The sequence below is a fragment of the Lepisosteus oculatus genome, chromosome 6 (genome assembly GCF_040954835.1).
Source record: "Lepisosteus oculatus isolate fLepOcu1 chromosome 6, fLepOcu1.hap2, whole genome shotgun sequence".
In the NCBI taxonomy this organism is placed as follows: domain Eukaryota; kingdom Metazoa; phylum Chordata; class Actinopteri; order Semionotiformes; family Lepisosteidae; genus Lepisosteus; species Lepisosteus oculatus.
The window spans coordinates 42893500-42913284 of NC_090701.1; the positions used below are offsets into that span (position 1 = coordinate 42893500).

The 19785-nt window shown below is 41.8% G+C and overlaps 2 protein-coding genes across 6 annotated transcripts in view; one reads left to right on the plus strand and one right to left on the minus strand.

The window, feature by feature from the left end:
- Nucleotides 1–1672: 1672 nt before the first annotated feature.
- Nucleotides 1673–10578, minus strand: LOC102698592 (E3 ubiquitin-protein ligase RNF138-like). Of its 2 annotated transcripts, XM_015339528.2 has the most exons (8): nucleotides 10496–10578; nucleotides 8897–9063; nucleotides 5597–5750; nucleotides 4818–4945; nucleotides 3890–3937; nucleotides 3462–3567; nucleotides 3265–3372; nucleotides 1673–2826 (listed from the first exon to the last, which is right to left on the minus strand). In XM_015339528.2, exons 2-8 carry the CDS (start codon nucleotides 9034–9036, stop codon nucleotides 2743–2745), a joined length of 768 nt encoding a protein of 255 aa, XP_015195014.2. In that variant the 5' UTR covers nucleotides 9037–9063; nucleotides 10496–10578; the 3' UTR covers nucleotides 1673–2742. The 2 variants fall into 2 exon arrangements, with proteins under 2 accessions (XP_015195014.2, XP_006643276.2); XM_006643213.3 differs by lacking the exon at nucleotides 3890–3937.
- A 1717-nt stretch (nucleotides 10579–12295) lies between these two features.
- The window catches only part of trappc8 (trafficking protein particle complex subunit 8), a 70525-nt gene continuing 63035 nt past the window's right edge, over nucleotides 12296–19785 (plus strand). For all 4 annotated transcript variants that reach the window (XM_015339530.2, XM_015339531.2, XM_015339532.2 and 1 more), the window contains exons 1-2: nucleotides 12296–12632; nucleotides 19517–19711. In XM_015339530.2, coding sequence (XP_015195016.2) covers nucleotides 12476–12632; nucleotides 19517–19711 — 352 coding nt within the window. In that variant the 5' untranslated portion in view covers nucleotides 12296–12475. The remainder of the gene's footprint in view (nucleotides 12633–19516; nucleotides 19712–19785) is intronic.

The following is a 19785-nucleotide window of genomic DNA, read 5'->3' on the forward strand; positions in this document are numbered from 1 at the left end:
TAATTCAACAAACAGCTCCCAAATAACCCTCAGAAATATCTGAGTCACGCTACTGCTTCATATTACTAAATCCCCTCCTGCGAGGCTGCACTTGTATCAAGATGTAATAGAGGACAGTGTGAAACAGAAGAAAATATTACAAAGAAAATGTTGAGAGTAACAGCATGTATATAGAGATGTTTAAAAAACTCACTCTGTTTGAAGTGGTTTATGTGACAAACAGCCACATAAAATATGATTAGTTTTAGATGAAAACATGTGAACAAGCCAAGATACTCGCTATCGGTTCCATGGTGTAATCCGAGTTCAATCTCGGTGGAACCTGAGCTGGATGTCCTTCTTACTGGGGCGGCGGCTCTGTAGCTAAGGATCTGTGCCTGTGGCTGGAAGGTTGCCGGTTTGTATCCCACGGCCGACAGAGGAATCCTACTGCGTTGGGCCCCCGAGCGAGTCCCTTAACCCCAACTGCTCCAGGGGCGCTGTATAAATGGCTGACCCTGCGCTCTGACCCCCAGCTTCTCTCTCCCTGTCTGTGTGTCTCATGAAGAGCAAGTTGGGGTATGTGAAAAGACAAATTCCTAATGCAAGAAATTGTATATGGTTAATAAAGTGATCTTATCTCTTCACTTAGGAGTTGCTACTTTCACCCCCAGAAAAGACTGATTTAACAGTGACACTGAGATGGTGTTTAGAGGGCACACAATTATTATTTCTAATGTTGCATTTACACTCTGCAAAAATAATGAAAGGTATTTGCAAGATATTCTAAATATAAAGTATAATGATTGCAAACTCTGACAGCAATAAAATGAGGAAGCTTTCCAAGGGGTTGTCCACTTTTGCAAGCCACTGGAAATCATTTTTCATTATGTCTTTGGGCTATCTGTCTGTTATAATTTGTGTTTTACAAATGTGAATCTTATTAATAAATGATACCAACAACAAAGGGTCAGTCTAAAATTATGGTGTATCTTAATACCAAGCACAATGCAAAAGGGATCTCATAAATCAATATAAGGCAATATCCTCTCTCCCATTTCTGAATGATAAATACTGTACAATTACAGTACAGTACAACGCGTCCAGGCAAAGCTGTATGTGTCCAGTGTAGGTTAATTGTTTGATTTACTAGTCAGATTGGAACAGAACAGACAAGGTCTTCGGGAACCGTGCTTGAAAGTAATTTCACCTACCTGGCACTTGACAGGTGTTATGGAGCTGGAAAAACTGCGTTGCAGCATTACTGCTAAAGTGTACGTATGAGAGAGCCACGCTTGCTGTATTCTAGTAGTGGTTTACCGAAGGCTTTAGGCACATTTTGATTTCAATACAATACAATATTAATAAAATTAGTGCTTCAACTGGTGAGCCTATAAACAGTAAAGTGTCTTTATTATAAAGGTGCTTGTAGAATATGGCATGTCATATGATACATTAAGAACCCATATATCAGGCCGTTATTATTCACTGATTCAAAGAATAAATATACAGCAACAACTGAATGTCTGTAAATATTCTGCCTTACGCTACTGTTAGTCATAATTGTGTTCAAAAGTTATAAAACTAATCACATAGTACTGTCATGAATGTATTACTGTACAGATACAATATTTTAAGATATAATTTAAAATACTATTTTTTTCACAACAAACACGAAATAAAGAAACTTGCATACTGGATTTGTTTAACTTTATTTTGTCCCTTTTTAATTCACACGTGATGTCTTTCAAAAATACGGCACTAAAAAGTCTATGTGCGCAATTCCTGAGTGATCAGCTATATAATGCTGAACATAAGCACTTGCACGCAGACAGAAGAGCTAATGCTGGATAATACTTTTCCCACCTGCTTCAAACCAGGAAAAGTAAAGTGATTATTTGTAGGTGTACTTAAATGTCATGGTACTTTTCTGAATAATAGCCTAGTAATCTAGAAGTGTTATAAATCCATGAGCTTATATAAGATACTGTTTCCTACTGATAAGGATGCCCTCCAGTTTCAAAATAATAATTTTTAATTGTAAAATCACATTCAGTTTTTACTAGTACACGACTGAAAGAATCTTCATGTAAAATGTCCTCTGGCACTTTGCCTATGCTGAAATAATCCCCGTGGTAGATATGTACATCACTTTCATCACAACAGATTTTTATAGGTTTTTATCCCACGATGGATTTCTTGGAAGCATTTTAAAACTGTGTTTATTCCCCAGCGGAAGTAACGCACTTCTAGTTCATCAGAACTAGAGTTTTCAAAAGTATTCATCATTATATATAAATAAACTATATATAAATAGTTCAGGTGGGTAGCTGCGTCAGCATGGGTAGGCTGCAATGGAACAAGTAATAGGTTTATTCCATGCTGAAAAGAGAAGAAAGAGAACACAACATTTCGGCTGTGGAGCCTTCTTCAGGCGTGAGAAGGCTCCACAGCCGAAACATTGTGTTTTCTTTCTTATCTTTTCAGCATGGAATAAACCTATTACTTGTTCCTATATATAAATAGAAATACAGAAATCTTTTAATTAAAAAGTGATATTTGTGGGCATCCCGCCCGATCCACAGATATTATATGTAAACTCATGGGGTTTGTATGGGTTCGTTAAACACTTGCACTTCTCTTGTTAAAGCTAGATTTTCAGAAATCAAGCCCTGTGTGCAATGCAGTCATTTTATATCAAGAGGTGCAAGAGGCAGAGTTCAAGCTTCATGCAGAATGCTGGGGGCAGCAAAGGCTTCCAAACTATAGCTGATTGTTCTGAAGACTATGACGTACAGACTGTTCCACGGCCAGATGAAACAGGGCATCTTCATCCACACGTGTGTTCTGAAAAAAGGATAATATGAGCATTAGCAGTACAGAAAGAGTGATGTGGTTTGCATGTGATTTCTGGATCGATATAAAAGAAGGGAAATTATACTTTTCAGCCAGGAACTCAGAGAACAAGTAAAGGTCTAACATTTTTTAACAGTTCTGTTTTCCCTCTACTAGCAATCAATAGGCAATATAGAATCTTGCCTTTTTTTTAGGAAAGAAGTCACTTTCTCTTGTTTATTCGTCAAAGCAGTGCAAATTATCCGTATGCTGTACAAAAATGACTTGTGGTAATTATTTTCCTTAGCTAATGGAAGAGGATATTTGTCATTCAGAAAGGCTGCATACAGACAGAAGTTTCTGAACTACGTTTATTTCGTATACGGTACTTTGACTTCCCCGGTTAAGCTTTAAAACGTCGATTTTAATTTTTGTAAAATGAGGCCTTACCGTGTAATTGTCATAGCTGAACCTGTGCCTCTGATTTAAGTGGCCAATGAAATTCGTGCTGTAGTAACTTGGATTTCCCCAGGAGGTGGCTGCGCAGATAGGACAGACCTGCAAGAACAAGGCGAGCCAATCATCTCTGTGTGAAACCGCAAGGAGCAGGCGCCGGGGGGCGATGACGTCACCGCTCCGCTACTCACCACCGGAGCGGGGTTTCCCACGTGATTGCCTCTGCAGTGCTGCACCAGGCTCATGTCAGACAAGCCCGGCTGCTGACAGTAAGGGCAGGAGTACGTCATGCTCATGCTAGGACACGAGAATACACAAGATTGCCAGGTTAGCACTGTGGTCCCTTCACTCTTCCAAATAAATGCATTTTGGGGGATTTCATATGAAAACTACAAGTACATAACTTTCAAGATTAAGGTCGTAAAATATATACGAACACCTGTATGTACCCATCATTATGAAAGATATGAGAGCCTGGCGTTATTTTTCGAAACGGTCTGAATAAAGAATAACATTTAAAGGTTATGGTCTAGCAGTTCTTGTAGCAGAATCAAAAATCTAGCTAGCATCTTATTGAGGAATCTGTGCCTCGTTATTGATTTATCTTCAACGTTCCCACCTTTCAGGCCCAAGAACGGGTCGATGGTCGTGCACCGCAGTCAGGTTCCTAGATGTCAATAAAAGTCGTATTCAGCAAAACTATTTTCATACAAAACGTTTCTCAAAATATTTAAAAGTCAACAAAATACTATAATGACTATAATGAGTTTGTATACAATATGGCTCATTTTATTGCTTTGCTGTGTAAAAGTCACTAACAGATGTCAGACTTTTTTATTTTTGTAAAGACTATTTTACTTTCATGACTAAAATGACGAGCCAGGGCAGTTAGTCTTCTGTCGAAGCGGAAATTCCCTGTAAGCGATCTTGCACACTGCGTGTCAACACAGGAACACCTGCCATAGACCTTTCTGAACAGCAGGGGTCACTGTTTCCACACGCTGAAAAATTCCCATGCCCGCAAGCTCCGGCAAAGATACATTTAGAAAACATATACAGTATAAAACAAGAAGACAGAAGTGATTTTTTTAAAGAAATGTTCACTTTTCCGACATTGTCTTAGATTTGGGCTCTCTGTAGTCCTTAATGACTGACCAACAAGTGGTCTGTGGACTGGACAGTAATAGTAGTTGAAATAGAATAGTCCTGATGTGTCAACATGGACATATGAACAGCCAAATACAGAATAGATGTAACTTCACAGCTAAAACTAAGCTAAATCTTTCAGCTGATGTACATGTTAATTCTTTTTTAGAGTCAAGAAAGATTTTGGAAGGTGTATCACATCTCTGAGCCAAGCACAGAGATTCACAATTCCTGTCTGCGGTACTGTATTTCCAGAGTAGCACAAAACTGTTCGATATGGGCTTACGATATTAGGAAATCTTCTTGCACTGCTTTGCCACAAAAGGCGAACTAGCAGATTTCCGCTGCATTTCTTAGCCTGTTGAGCAATGAGTGGAAGGGGGCTGCTTGGTGCCAGTTACCTGATGGTGGCTGTGCTCTGTGCTCCGCCAGACACTGTTCCCTGGGCTTGGGGCACAACAGGGTTCCCATACTCTTCTCTGTACTTCCTGCAGTACTTGTAATGCCTCCTCATTTGACTGAAAACACTCTGTGGAAGAACACTGCAGCTTTATCGCACAATCGGCCGTCAACATGATCGCACACGCATTTCTGAAAGCAATCAGGAGAGAGAGGTTTTCTGCTTTCAGAATTGCTCAAGAACCTGGGGCAGGGGAACTTACAGGCACAAGGACAGAGAGTCCCCAATTTACCAGGCCAGCACCTGAAGAATCACTTTCGCTTTAAAAAACACTCAAAATCTAAAAGTCCGTTCCTCACTTGCCATCTGAGTTTCACTTTCATTTAAAACATTTTTGCACAATGTACTTTCCATCGTTGTTTTTTTTTTAATATAGGCATATCTTTTGAAAAGATCTGCAGTAATAAACTGCAGATCTGCAGTACTAAACTGTAGTATACCATGATGGTCAATCCATTGTGGAACAGCTGTTTGGGAACAGAAAAGTACCGGTAATTTTATACCCATCTAAAAGTTTCAGTTTGCGTTTGCAAACGGGTCAGTTAGAGTGTTTTTATTTTTTGTTTTCTATTTTTAATACAAAATTGCGAAAATTATTCTCTCCTTTGCGATGTCTCAAACTACAGTTTTATTCCTGGGGGGGTACGCATACTGCTGACCTGCAGTCAATTTCAGTGAGCACCCTTTCAGCAACAGGAAGTAAATAAACACAGTATTTACACAACTTCCGCAGGCTCTGCATCGCCCCCTCCTCGTCCTCATCCGGCGGGCCACGTCGGTGGCTCTCTTCTCGTCTTCTGACACGGGCCCTCGGCACATGGGGCAGTGCGGCCCGCAAGCCCTCACCGCCGCCACGAAGCAGTGCTTACAGAACCTGCAGGGAGAGATCCCACACACATGACACACTCATGGTCGGGAGGCAGAGGAGTCACAGCACGGCTGTGCTCAGGCCCTTCAGACAGGGACACACACATCGATACACATTATACAGGGACACACACATCGACACACATTATACAGGGACACACACATCAACACACATTATACAGGGACACACACATCGACACACATTATACAGGGACACACACATTGACACACATTATACAGGGACACACACATCGACACACATTATACAGGGACACACACATCGACACATTATACAGGGACACACACATCGACACACATTATACAGGGACACACACATTGACACACATTATACAGGGACACACACATCGACACACAATATACAGGGACACACACATCGACACACATTATACAGGAACACACACATTGATACACATTATACAGGGACACAGACATTGATACACATTATACAGGGACACACACATCGACACACATTATACAGGGACATACACATCGACACATAATACAGGGACACACACATCGACACACATTAGACAGGGACACACACATCGAATCACATTATACAGGGACACACACATCGACACACAATATACAGGGACACACACATCGACACACATTATACAGGGACACACACATCGACACACATTATACAGGGACACACACATCAATACACATTATACAGGGACACACACATCGACACACATTATACAGGGACATACACATCGACACACATAATACAGGGACACACACATCGATACACATTAGACAGGGACATACACATCGACACACATTATACAGGGACATACACATCAACACACATAATACAGGGACACACACATCGATACACATTATACAGGGACACACACATCGACACACATTATACAGGGACATACACATCGACACACATAATACAGGGACACACACATCGATACACATTAGACAGGGACATACACATCAATACACATTATACAGGGACACACACATCGACACACATTATACAGGGACATACACATCGACACATAATACAGGGACACACACATCGATACACATTATACAGGGACACAGACATTGATACACATTAGACAGGGACACACACATTGACACACATTATACAGGGACACACACATCGACACACATTATACAGGGACACACACATCGATACACATTTGACAAGGACATACACATCAATACACATTATACAGGGACACAGACATTGATACACATTAGACATGGACACACACATCAATACACATTATACGCATTATACAGGGACACACATCAATACACATTATACAGGGACACAGACATTGATACCCATTGATATAGAGTCACACACATCGATACACATTATATAGGGACACAGACATTGATACACATTGAGTCAGAGACACACACATTGATACACATTGATGCAGGGTCACACACAGTGATACACATTGATACAGAGTCACACACATTGATACACATTGATGCAGGGTCACAGACAGTGATACACATTGATTCAGGGTCACAGACAGTGATACAGGGACACACACATTGATGCAGGGTCACACACATTGATACACAGAATTTGATACTGTAAACTAACATGGCATTGACTGAGAAATAAATGCATACTTGAAAATACTTTTCCTGCTGGATATTATTATTTAACTAGGGCAGCTTACCATGTTTATGAAGTTGTATATTAAGTGTAAATACAAAAGGCAATTAAAGAGAAGATCTCAGTTAAGGGTGGCACAGTGGTTAGCATTGCTGTCTGGAGTATGCATGATCTCTCCATGTTCTCATGGGTTTCCTCCTGCAGTCCACGGACATGCTGGTGGGTCACCTGGCTTCTGGGAAAGATGGCCCTGTGTGTGTGTGTGTGTGTGTGTGTGTGCCCTGCGACCCCGAATTGGATGAAATGGTTAGTAACGGAACAGACGGATGCTTAAGAAATGGACGGATGGATTTCAAGACAGTATAAAGGAAATGAAAAAATGAAATGAAAATGAAAACAAGCACACCAATGTGGGAAAGGGCTCTGCATGCAAAATACAACCCATACATGAATGAAGTGGGAAGCACCAGGACAAACAGGGCGGAGAGGTGGCTCTGTGGCTAAGGATCCGTGCCTGTGGCTGGAGGGTTGCCGGCTCAAATCCTGCAGCCGGCAGAGGAAACCTACTCTATTGGGCCCCTGAGCAAGGGCCTTAACCCCAACTACTCCAGGGGCACTGTACAATGTTTAACCTGCACTCTGACCCCAAGCTTCTCTCCCTGTCTGTGTGTCTCATGGAGAGCAAGCTGGGGTATGTGAAAAGACAAATTCCTAATGCAAGAAATTATAAAGGGTTAATAAAGTGATGCTTTTATTATTATTAAATGTGTGTACACCCCGGTGGTGTGGGTACAAAGCCATTATGTGGAGGCTCTGGTGGAGTGAGGACCCTGTTGTCTAGCAAGGGAACGGCAGGAGCAGTTTGAGAGATGTAGGAGGAAGCCGACAGGATGCACTGAAAGGAGCTCAGGACTGGGCAGTCCTTTGTTCTGCTGGTGGCTCATCCCTCCACTGAGGAGCAAGGACTAAGGGATAAGGAACCGACTCTAGAAGTGGCAGAACGGAGAGGGCTAATAGGCAATTCAACCCTCATCTCCTGCACCAGCCCACTGGCTAATCCCATAGGATCTCCCTGGCCTGGTTTTTAAATCTGCACTGCTACATCCAGTTTCACCCTTGAGGTGTTGTGTGCAGGGTCAGTGAGCTGCTCATCCGGGAGAGAGTCACAGCAGTGGGCAGCAACGCAGGACGGAGAGCAAACACAGTCTGTGCAGGACACAAGGGGTCTGCCCAGCTGAGTCAACGTGTCATTTGGAGGTGAAAAGGAACCGGAGCACCCAGGACTGAACGCAGGACCCCGAAGCCGTGAGGAAACATCGCTGAAAGCCACGCCCCCCACACTCTCCCCTCCCAGCTGTTTCGTGAAGGGGTGCAGATACTGCAGTGTTCAAATCTACAAGCTCACCTTCCACATACAGTAACGATTATCATTAGCTGGGGTCAGCTCTTGCACAATGCAGAAAAGCAAAATAGGACGTCCATCAAATGTTAAATTCAGGGGCTCAGTGAAAAGATCAGTCCATTTTACTCACACGTGTTTGCAGGTTTTGGTCCTGATGGGTGTTTTGAAGACTTCTTGGCATATTGGACAGTCAAAATCCCCCGAGAGATCCAGATCGCTGAATGGTTCTTCTGCGGGCGGCCTGGCTCCTTCTTCTTCAGCGGATCCCATCGTGAGGTGGGAAGGAAGCTCTGCGATCTATTTTTATGTTTCATTCACAGAAGGGTAATTAGCTTAATAGCATTTAAGCTTTAAAGACAAGTACAGGTGTAAACTGCTTAATTTTCAATTTATACAAACGCAAAGTCTCATAATATTTTAAAAGTACTCCACAGACATCTGAGGCACAAATACTCAGCCTTATAAATGTGTGCATAATTTAAGTGCTAATTCATCCTTATATATTACCATAATAATTGTTTTCTGTAGTATTCTTAGGTAAACATTCCATGCAAAAATTCAATACAGCATAATTTGCATAAGTATAGCTTTGAAATTGTTTTAAAATTGCTTTAAAATGTCAAATTGCATTGAATTCGTATCTGTGTGAGTGCTCACCGGGTATTAAACAGGATGCTGTGAAATAGAAAATAAAGTGGAAGTGAACCAAATCCGTTGCTTTTAGTGAGAAATAAATATTTACGGGACTTTCCAGCTTTGTCATGCTTGCACATTTCCTGCGTCACACACATTTAAAGGAAAAAGGCAAACAAAAAGTGAAAGTTTCTTTTTCGTATGATGCCCACGATACCCCTCAAGCAAGAAAACAACAAACGTTTAAGGTAGCTGTTGGGCACCTACTTAAAACTGAATATACAGCAGGTCCAAATTTACTTTGCGTGTGAGAGCACGGTATGCCAAAACGCCCGTTAAACTGCTATCTATCTCCAGTGATGCTGAAGGAATGTTTTTAAAACACATAAATCCCCTACATTCCAGGAAGCCACAAAAGACGTATTTGAAAATTCAGTTAACAGAATATTTAACAGCTATCTATAAATTGTAGCTGTGTACTGTAGCCTTGTGTCTTGCATCTAATTTTTATATATAGAGATGACAAAAAATACCTTCAGAATACCTTATCTCATCAGAATAGCTTTAGTACTGGTCAGGCTGAATTAGTTGTTCACAAGTGGCTAAGAGCTTGACAAACAACTTTAATTATTCTTAATAGATATCCTTCTGTCAAGTCATTGACATATACAGGTAGTGTCAATGCTTGTGTTTAAAGCTGTACAATATCATCTTTCACCTGCTGTACAGATACATACTGTACATGGTCATATATAAACTTGATAAGCAGGTATAGCTAGTATCACTCATTAAATGCACCATGGGGAAATATTGAGCTTTTCAGAGAACATTAAAATAAATGTTTTGCATATGAAATGAATGGTAGAAATAAACATGTTCTTTTAAAACCTACAACACATGCATACTGTACTTTATTTACTTGAACTTTACTGCACAGTCAGAAAAAGAAACAACATAATAAGAAGAGAACATTCTTAACGTCAGCTAAACACAAACAGTAGATGTTATGAAAATAGTCAGAAACTCAGACACAGTAACAATGCCATTTTCATTTTATCGCTTTGAAGTGAGGAGCCTTAGTAAAAATGCACATTACCAAGTTGTAAGAAGAGCTGGTCGAGGCAGGATTCGCTTGTGCTGCAGTCCACAAAGCATTTAAAATGTGCTGATGCTGTTGTACCATAAAACACGAGCCAACAAGCAACATTTTCACTTTCGGTATTACAGAACAGGAAGCTGAATCTCATATGTTTCCATCCAATCTTATATTTATAAAGCCTGTGCTTGTTTCCTGCTTAGTGCAGATCTCATTAAAGGGAAGATACATACTAATTAAATATTTATTTATCAGTGTTGTTTTCAAATAGGGAGTCAGATTTGAAAGCAGGGAATGACTACAAAACTCTGGGACAGCTTTTTTAGCTGGATGTTTTATAAAACATCACAAATCCAAAAGATGTTCTTCGGAGACAGATTCAGATTCACACTGCCAGGGCTTTCTTGAGAGGTGGGAATGTGACGTCATGCCCAAAATGTCTTGTACAACGAGCTGGAAACGTGTGTGGCGTCTAGGGCTCGTACACCAGACATATGCTTGTCCAGGATCTGCAAGAAGAAAAAAGGACTGACTCCCACAACACAGCCTCAGCATCCCGGGGAAAAGTATGCTTCACAGAGGTGGAGTGTGTGTTGTTTCCAGCGATGCCCTGCGAGCCTTTATCAGCACACGCTGTGTTGATCACCCATGATAATGACAAATTGTTATTCAGCATAATGAAACAACCTATGTCATGCCTGTTTAACAGTGCTGTATAGAACTGTCTGACTGAGGGGTGATCTCGAGGCCAGACTGAAACAAGGAGAATTTATTATAAATACCTTTGACCAATGATGGTTACTCCTGATATCATTAAATTGTTGTCTCAAACAAATGTGCTGTTTCTGTAGTTTTCAGTGTGAACTCATTTGTCAGATTATCCCTCTGAACACAGTTTGTGCTAGGAGAAGCAGAAGAACTTCTGTATACTCATAAAAACGAAGTCTCAAAGTTTAATCAGTTTTGGTTCCCTTCTTACACTTTTTTTGCAAGCTGACTACAGTGGTAGTGGGATTTGTGGTGTGCTCTTGTGTTTGTACAACTGTATTTAGAGAGTAAAGTTCCTTTAATTTCAAACTGGTAGAGTGGAGGACAGCAGTGAAACAGCTGTTGACTATCCTTGGGTCACTGGTTCAACTCTGGCTTGAATGATTTTTTTGGGAAGTATTATAATAGAGAACAGGGGACACGTCTTTACACAAAGGGTGGTGAGTGTGGGTCAATCTACCCAGCCATGATGTTGAAGCCAGTACCCTGGCTTCTTTTAAGAAACGTCTGGAGGAGCTCCATGGATCAATTCACTGCCAAAGGGCTAAATTAGCTGAATGACCTCCTCTCGTCTGTAACACGCTCGTTGCTCGGGTTTGTTTTTATATTAACTTTGTTTCTCTGACCGAGAGAAGAAAATAAAATGGAAACCTAACCTCATGTCGGATTTAGAAATAATCAAAATAATTTAAGATACACATAGCTAAGCAGTGTTTTCATGTGTGATACACATTAGACTTTGTACTCCACATTTCCAATTTTTCAAGCTTTGAAACGTTACCAGTATCGAGGTATATATTTATCGCTAGGAAGGCAAAATATCGAAATTGCGTCGTCTAATTTGAATTTGCGACTTGTACTGTACGACATCACACATCACAGCACATATCTTTTCGGATTGCAACAACAAAACGTCCCCTTCTATACACGAAGTATCCCCGCAGCCAGCGCACAGGAAATACCTGGTGCACAGCTGTCTGCGGCTCGTGACCTGCGGGTGAGCGCGATCACATGACCGCCCCGGTGCTCCACGGGAATGAAATCGATCAGCAGGCAGCTGGAGAATCCAACATGGCTGCTCTCGGCTGTCAGTAGGGGAGTTGTTTTCAACTCTGGGGCTAGTGGTTAACTTTGAAAGAACAACAAAAGACAAATCTTTCCGCGGCTTGGATTTTTGTTCCGGACGTAGCGACCGAGATCGCAGTGTCCGCCATGGCCCAGTGTCTCCAGTCCGTGCAGGAGTTTATTCAGGACTCGTTCGTGCCCATGGTGGCCGTCTTGTGCAGCGAAGATGCGGAGAAAGTGACTCGGAAAAACAACCTGAATTTCTCAGAGCTGGTGAGGCCTTTCTGTCGGCTCACCTCGGAAGGTTTGTGTTTTTTTTTTGTTTTAACTTCCATGCAATGTGGGTAGTTTCGTTTCGTGGGGATGTCTGTGTGTACTGCGATACCCTTGTTCTGTCGGCGCTTGACAAATGACAGGCAGGGCTGGTTATAATTCAATATTTAAAGGGGAGATAATTCGGTGCACCAGGGCCTTCTCGGGTTTTAAGTTCCGTCTCCTTGAGGCGGTTCATTAATATCTCAGTAGTTTGGCATTATTGTCGAAGAGTCAAAATGGAGGTACACTTAGTTTTATGTGGCGTTTTCTCTCCGTGGAGCAGGCCGAAAGAGATGTTCGGTGAGGGATACACTTTCATTACACAGATCCGCATAGCGTCTTCCCTAATGTTAAGGGTTAAGGCGCTGTGTTTGGGGGAAATGTACAGTGGGTCACCACGCCTGACTGGATATAGAATCAGTAACCTACATTTTAGGCGGCGCAGCCGAGTGTATTTTTGCGTGACGGCTGTGAGTGAAGCCGTGTCCCGCGAATGCCGCACACCTTTGCGTGTTTCCCGAAAGTTAGCGGATGCCGCCTGAGGGAAAGGATCGGTCCCACTGACCCCTTCAGATGACAGCAGCGAGTAGAAGTGGTTAATAAACTGCTGTTGCTCTGGGCAGGTAATATCAGCGGAGCCGTAGATGGTGACTGAAGAAGTTCAGTTCTCACGGCTCTGCGGGCTGTCCGGGGAGAGCAGTCCTGTTCACGTCTAGAGAAGCGGTGCTGAGGCGTGGTGTTCGTGTTGGACTCTTCATTTCGACAAGAACGGTCATTCATAACAAGACTGAGAAAGCATCACGTTGCCAGCATCCAATGTATATGTGCTTTATGCCACATTATGTGCACTGTAAAATATGCTTTTAGTATTTCCTTCTTTTCAGTCGTGCATCGGCTACATATCTCTTACATTACACAGGCCGGGAAATGTAAGCTTTACCATGTTTTTTGCATCATCAGACTTTTTCACGACAATGTTTTCTGTATTAAAAATCACTAAAATAGGTTTGGAACTTTCTGAATAAATCATTTAATTATTTCGTGTTAAAAATCACGCCAACTACTGTAAAACCCCCTTTCTAGGATGGGAATGATCAGGACCACTATACGTGTGTTCTCCTACACTGTTTATATATTGTATATATCCGATATATGAACGCAGGTGTCTGGAAACTCTTCCCTGTCATCAGATTATACAGTTGAAAATGAAATCTGTTATTTATTTATTTTTTAATTTGGAATCGCCAATTCTTTAATTCTTTGCTATCCTGACCTGATTTGGGCCGGCCAGTTGCATGTGACTTACAGCTCAGCCCTGTACGGCAGCCCTGTATGGCTGGAGTGCCAGGGAGGCTGCAAGTGGGCGGGGCCGCTCCGCCGGTTTGTACCCCATTGCTGGCTGAGCCACCGGCCCCCGTCATGCACAGCCCCTCTGCATCTAAGTATGGACCCCCTTAGAACTCATGACAGGCGGTAAATGGTTAAACGGTATAATCTTTAGAAAGGAACAAGTAATAGGTTTATTCCATGCTGAAAAAAAGAAGAAAGAGAACACAACGTTTCGGCCGAGGAGCCTTCTTCAGGTGTGACACCTGACACCTGAAGAAGGCTCCACGGCCGAAACGTTGTGTTCTCTTTCTTCTTTTTTTCAGCGTGGAATAAACCTATTACTTGTTCCTTTGCAGCCTACGCATGCTGACGCAGCTACCCACCTAATCTTTAGAAAGATGCACTTATAAGTCTTATGCACTTGTTGTGATTCACTGGTTTATACCACTAATATTGAATGTCCTTCCATCCGTCTGCTAACTGTTTTATATCCAGTACAGGGTCGTGGGGGGACCGGAGCCTATCCCCTCAAGCAACGGGTGCAAGGTGGGGTACACCGTGGACAGGACGTCAGTCCGTTGCTGGGCACACAGCAACAGACACTCGCAGCAGGGCAGCATTTTTCCCAGAAGCCAGTTAATCTGCTGTTATGTCTTTCGGCTGTGGGAGGGATACTGGAGCACCTGGAGGAAACCCACACAAACACGGGGAGAACTGACAAATTCCAGGCAGATAGTAGCACCGGGGCCCTTGTCTCTGCAAGGCAGCGATACGAGCCGCTGCGGCCGTTGGGTGCTGCCCAATACTGAACAATCCTCACCGTCTCAGATGCTTTCTAAATTGTCATCTACTTGAGAAAGTTTTTGTTGAATCTGGCTAAGGCCAGGGTTTGTTCTGGGGTTGAGTTCATAAAATGCCATGTAAATTTGAGTAACGTATTTAGTTGCCAGGAGCTTCATGGGGAAAATAAAAGAGCAAAAGAGAAAGTCTTGGCATTTTTTAAAATTAGCCGTAGGTCATCAACACAAGACCTAAAGTCTTAGTCTGTCACTGACATGGTGCTCTTAGTAGAGAGCAGTTTGAGGCAGCAGTTAAACTAGCTAAAACAGAGAATTTATTCCAGGTTGCACCCAGAGGAGAGTTGGAGCTTTAAGCCTTCATTGACTTATGGCTCAGTGCTTTCTAGGTACATACCGCCCAGTTCTCCTATGAATACGGGGGAGAACAATTGTCCACAGGATTTGCATCAAGTTCCTCCACTGGTCACAGTCCGCTAGTGACATAACCCAGGATCACAGAGCTCAGCCTGCACTAGTGTGAGCATCTTTTTTCCAATTGAGCCTCTTGAGAGGCCCCAGGAATTTACCTTTTAAAGGTTCACCATAAGCAATGCACCCCACCACCATATTGTTTTTTTGGATGTGATTCTGTTGTATGTGGAGGCATCACAGTGCAGTGCTGCCTCATGGCACTAGGGTCCCGTGTTCCTGATCTGGGGTACTGTCAATGTCGAGTTTTCCTCCAGTTGCTCTGGTTATCTCCACTAGTCCAAAGACATGCTTGTAGGTTAATTGGCTTTTGGGTAAATTGCCCCTGGTGTGCGTGCATGTGTGTGTTTGTTTGTCTCTGTCTGCCCTGGAATGGACAGGGGTTTATCCCCATTTGCTGTTGGGATTGGTTCCTCCTCCACTGTGACCCTGAATCAGATGAAGCAGTTAGACAATAGTTGGATATATTGAACGTGCTGTAGTCTTTATCTCTGTGTTCTTTCTGCTTGTGTTGTCATAGATTTTCTTGGAAAAAAAAACATGTTCACACTAAATGAGGAGACCTGCTAACAAAAGTGTTAGTGGCAAAGTGGACTGTTACATGGTTATTTACTTCCTTTCTTGCTTGTAATCAGTACTAGGACATGTAGTGCCACATTTTCCATTAGCAGTTGTTGCCCAATAGCTTGGTAACCTGATTCCATGGAAACCAAGCTGGACCATCGTTGATATATCCCATTACAATACCGAATGGCAAACCAGATGATAGGAACATCTGGATATGTTGGTAAAATCACGCTGACGTGAAAGGAATTAGGATGAAACATTGTCTTATGAAAGGCTAACCGTCTCAAAAGAAAATACAGCATCGTAAATCCTTTGTTTAAATGTTATTGCAAAGATATTACAATAAAACCTGGGATGCTAAAGCTTATTAGCAATCACAACTGCACCCTTAAGGCATTCTCTTCCACAACATTATTAGCAATGTGTTGTCTTGTGTTAGCCCATTTCCTTTCAGCAGCGGTGACTCAGGATGCAAAGTGTTTCTGTTCTTTTTTTCATGTAGTCAGGTTGCCCACAAGCACCTCTGACTTAGATTTTTCTTCACCCAATGAAATTTGTAGGGCCAGATATTAAGTCAAATACACTTTCTCCGATCAGAAGAGAGCTGTCTGTACTGAGAGTGCTTCAGCACTTTATTGGTGGGAATGCTTGGCATCTACAGAATGAGAGGGAAACGGCTAAATCCTAGTATGTAAAAAAGTATTCTTCTACCTCTGAAGTAGATGTCTACTTTACAAAAAGCATTAAACTCTCAAACTATGCTGTAGGTGAAAATGATCACACGGTCGTAGGTTTTGACATTTTGGTTAAATTCATGTAGCATTTGAGGTAGCAACTGGGATTTTATTATGTGATTCGAGATGCATGTTAAGTATTACGACTTTAGATTATCTCCTGCACGCATTTGTCCCGTGTTCTGTGGGTTTCAGGTTCCCTGCTAATAACATCATAGTACATTATGTGAAGGTAGCATCTGATAGTAGGTGGCACAGTGGTGAGCGTTTCTGCCTCGTAGTGTCGGGGCCTTGAGTTCCATCCCTGGGGTGCTGTCTGTGTGGAGTTTGTATGTTCTCAACGTGGGTTTCCTCCAGGTGCCCCAGTTTCCTCCCACAGTCCACAAACATACTTGGCTTCTGGGGAAATTGTCCCTGGTGTGAGTGTGTGCCCTGCGACAGACTGGTCTGCCCAGGGTGTACCCCGCCTTGTGCTTGTTGGCTCCAGCTCCCCTGCGACCTTGAATTTGATAGAGCTGTTGAAAAAAGGCTGGATGGATCTGACAGCCAGTCTGTTAGTAATCAGCTATGTGATTGAATTATTTTAAAAATGGGCAGGGCACATTATGACACATTGTTGCAAAATAACATAAGTGGCTTGCATCTTATATTATTGTTGTTTGGATTTATGTTGGTGTTGCTCACCATGCGGTCTGGCTATATTTTACTGAAGTAAAAGCAAGTTTTGTGTGGGAGCCTGATGATTAGCAGTAGTAATCAAAACGAAGTTTTCAAATCTTTATTTGTGAATTGAAAAGAAATTATTCATGTAAGCAAACCCAATAATTTATGTTTACTCTTCCTACTTAATGACAGGAGATCCCCATTGCTTGTCAATAATGCTGTTTGAGCTCAGGTGAGAATGCTGTGTAGAGAAATTTAAAAACATATTACACAAACATCTCAGATCAGTACTGGTTAAGGCTGCCTAATTATATCAGAGTGCCTTATCAATGTTATATTTTATCTGACTAGCTTAGACTAACTTTATCGGATAGCTTAGACTTTGTTTTGTTTGCTGGCAACACAGACCTTCTCATGTACAGTCGAAGTCTATCTTTATGACTAGAAGTCAGCTCAGGCTTAAAGCTTACGTGTAGTATTTCAATATTCATCCCTCTTTATGTGTGTTCAAGTTGAGAGTTTTTCTAGGAAGTTTTTTTTTAGGGTTAATTTGTATGCTTTTTATTTGGTTTCTGGTTCAAGTTATCACCGGAGGTTTTAAGGGAGTCTGCCACATAAAAAAAAACTGACCCTTACCTATTGGTTGCTGTCCCTTAGCTTTCTGTTGGCATGCTTTCTGATTGGACCTTTATGCTGCTTCTAAGTTGGTATCTTCAAACAGATATTGGCAGGATGCTGTCAATGTCAGCTTTTGAGTGGACTTTTCATGATTTGCCGAAAGTTGAAAGGTATGGCCCATTCTTTCAGTGTTTCAAAACCTTCTGACACTTTTGTGAAATATTCTCTTGCAGATCATGGTTCTATTTTGGTTTATGTCCTGTGAACTCTGTGTATGCTGGTGGAATAAGAGGGGCAGATTTTCCCTTTTTCCCCCCACACTGTCCTGTTTTCTCCCAGAGCAAGCACTGCACCTTAATACAGAGATGAAAAAATTTATTGTTAAAATCACCTGTTTTTGAAGCTTTTCTCTGACAGAAGTCCACATACTTCAAAGCAGTTTGTATTTTAGCCTATATAAATAGACAACAAAGGAACAAGTAATAGGTTTATTCCATGCTGAAAAAAAGAAGAAAGAGAACACAACGTTTCGGTCGTGGAGCCTTCTTCAGGTGTGAGAGAGACAGGGCAGTATGTAAAGTAGCGGGAGAACAAAGGTTGGGAGGAGGAGGAGTGAAAGCTCCACGGCCGAAACGTTGTGTTCTCTTTCTTCTTTTTTTCAGCATGGAATAAACCTATTACTTGTTTCTTTGCAGCCTACGCATGCTGACGCAGCTACCCACCTGAACTATATAAATAGACAGTATGTTTAAACATGTTTTTAAATTCATTTTAATGAAACTCTTTGATGTCAGCCCACTCTTGAATATAGAATATAGTTGGAGCTTGGTTACATCTAAATGTTGAGTGTATAAGAAAAACAAAGAGGTATCATTGAATTTCGAAGTGAAGCTCAGGTACAACTGAGACCCTGCTTGGATCTGGTCTAAAATATTCTTCACCAGGTGGAAAAGAACGTGTTCCAGAGAAATATCTGGAATTGATTAACTGTTCAGACCTGGCAGAATGATTTAGTAGTGGCTGGACCGTGGAAAGATTAAAAAGGAGAGGAAGCTAATTGATTGGAGGGTCTTATTCAGCCCCAGCCGTTTCCTGAAAGCAGCCAGGATATCCTCGATACAATCTTGCAGGGCTTGCTGAGGTAGTTTATTCCAGACTCCCACAGCAAAGCAGACTGTCAGTGAATATAGGTCATGCTGCATATATTGTATGGAGAAAAAGCACAGCAGACTCAAATGCAGCTGTCCCAAACGTTTGAAATAAAAAGAAGATTCACCTGAAATATTTATGCACTGCTGTCCGTTGTGATAATAGAATCCGAATACACTTCTGATTTAAATGATGCTTAACCTTCATAGACCTATTGGTTCGGTATTGCTTTTTACAGGAACAACTGACATGCAGCGGAACTGGAATTCAGAGTTACTTGTTCAGTCTGTTTCACTGTATACGTTAGACTTCTTGTGTGGCCTTTAAAACTGCTTTACTGTCCTGTTATGAACTTCAATAGCTTATGAAGAAGGATCATGGCATGCAAAATGCATACTTCATAAAGACAGACTGTTGGTGTTAGAGTACAGCTCTAAATCTGTTAAAATCTACAAGTGGCAATTCAGGATCCACAATTGGAATAGGCTTAATTGAAGAATTCTTTTTTATAGTGACAACAGAATTCTTTTCCTTTTTATTTGCAGGTCATATGAGAGATCCCAGCAACCAGATCCACGTAATCAAAAATCTGAAGATTAGCATATCGAACATTGTGACACAGCCTCCTCAGCCGATGGCTATCCAGAACATGCTAAGTGAAGTTGTGTCAGTGAGTCAGCCTGCAGAAGGATTAGTAGCTAATGTGATTACAGCAGGAGATTATGATCTCAATATAAGTGGTAAGTTGCAGGACACTTAAAGCTCTGTGAAATTATTTTGAAATGTATACTTTTGTCACATTCACTCGATGGAA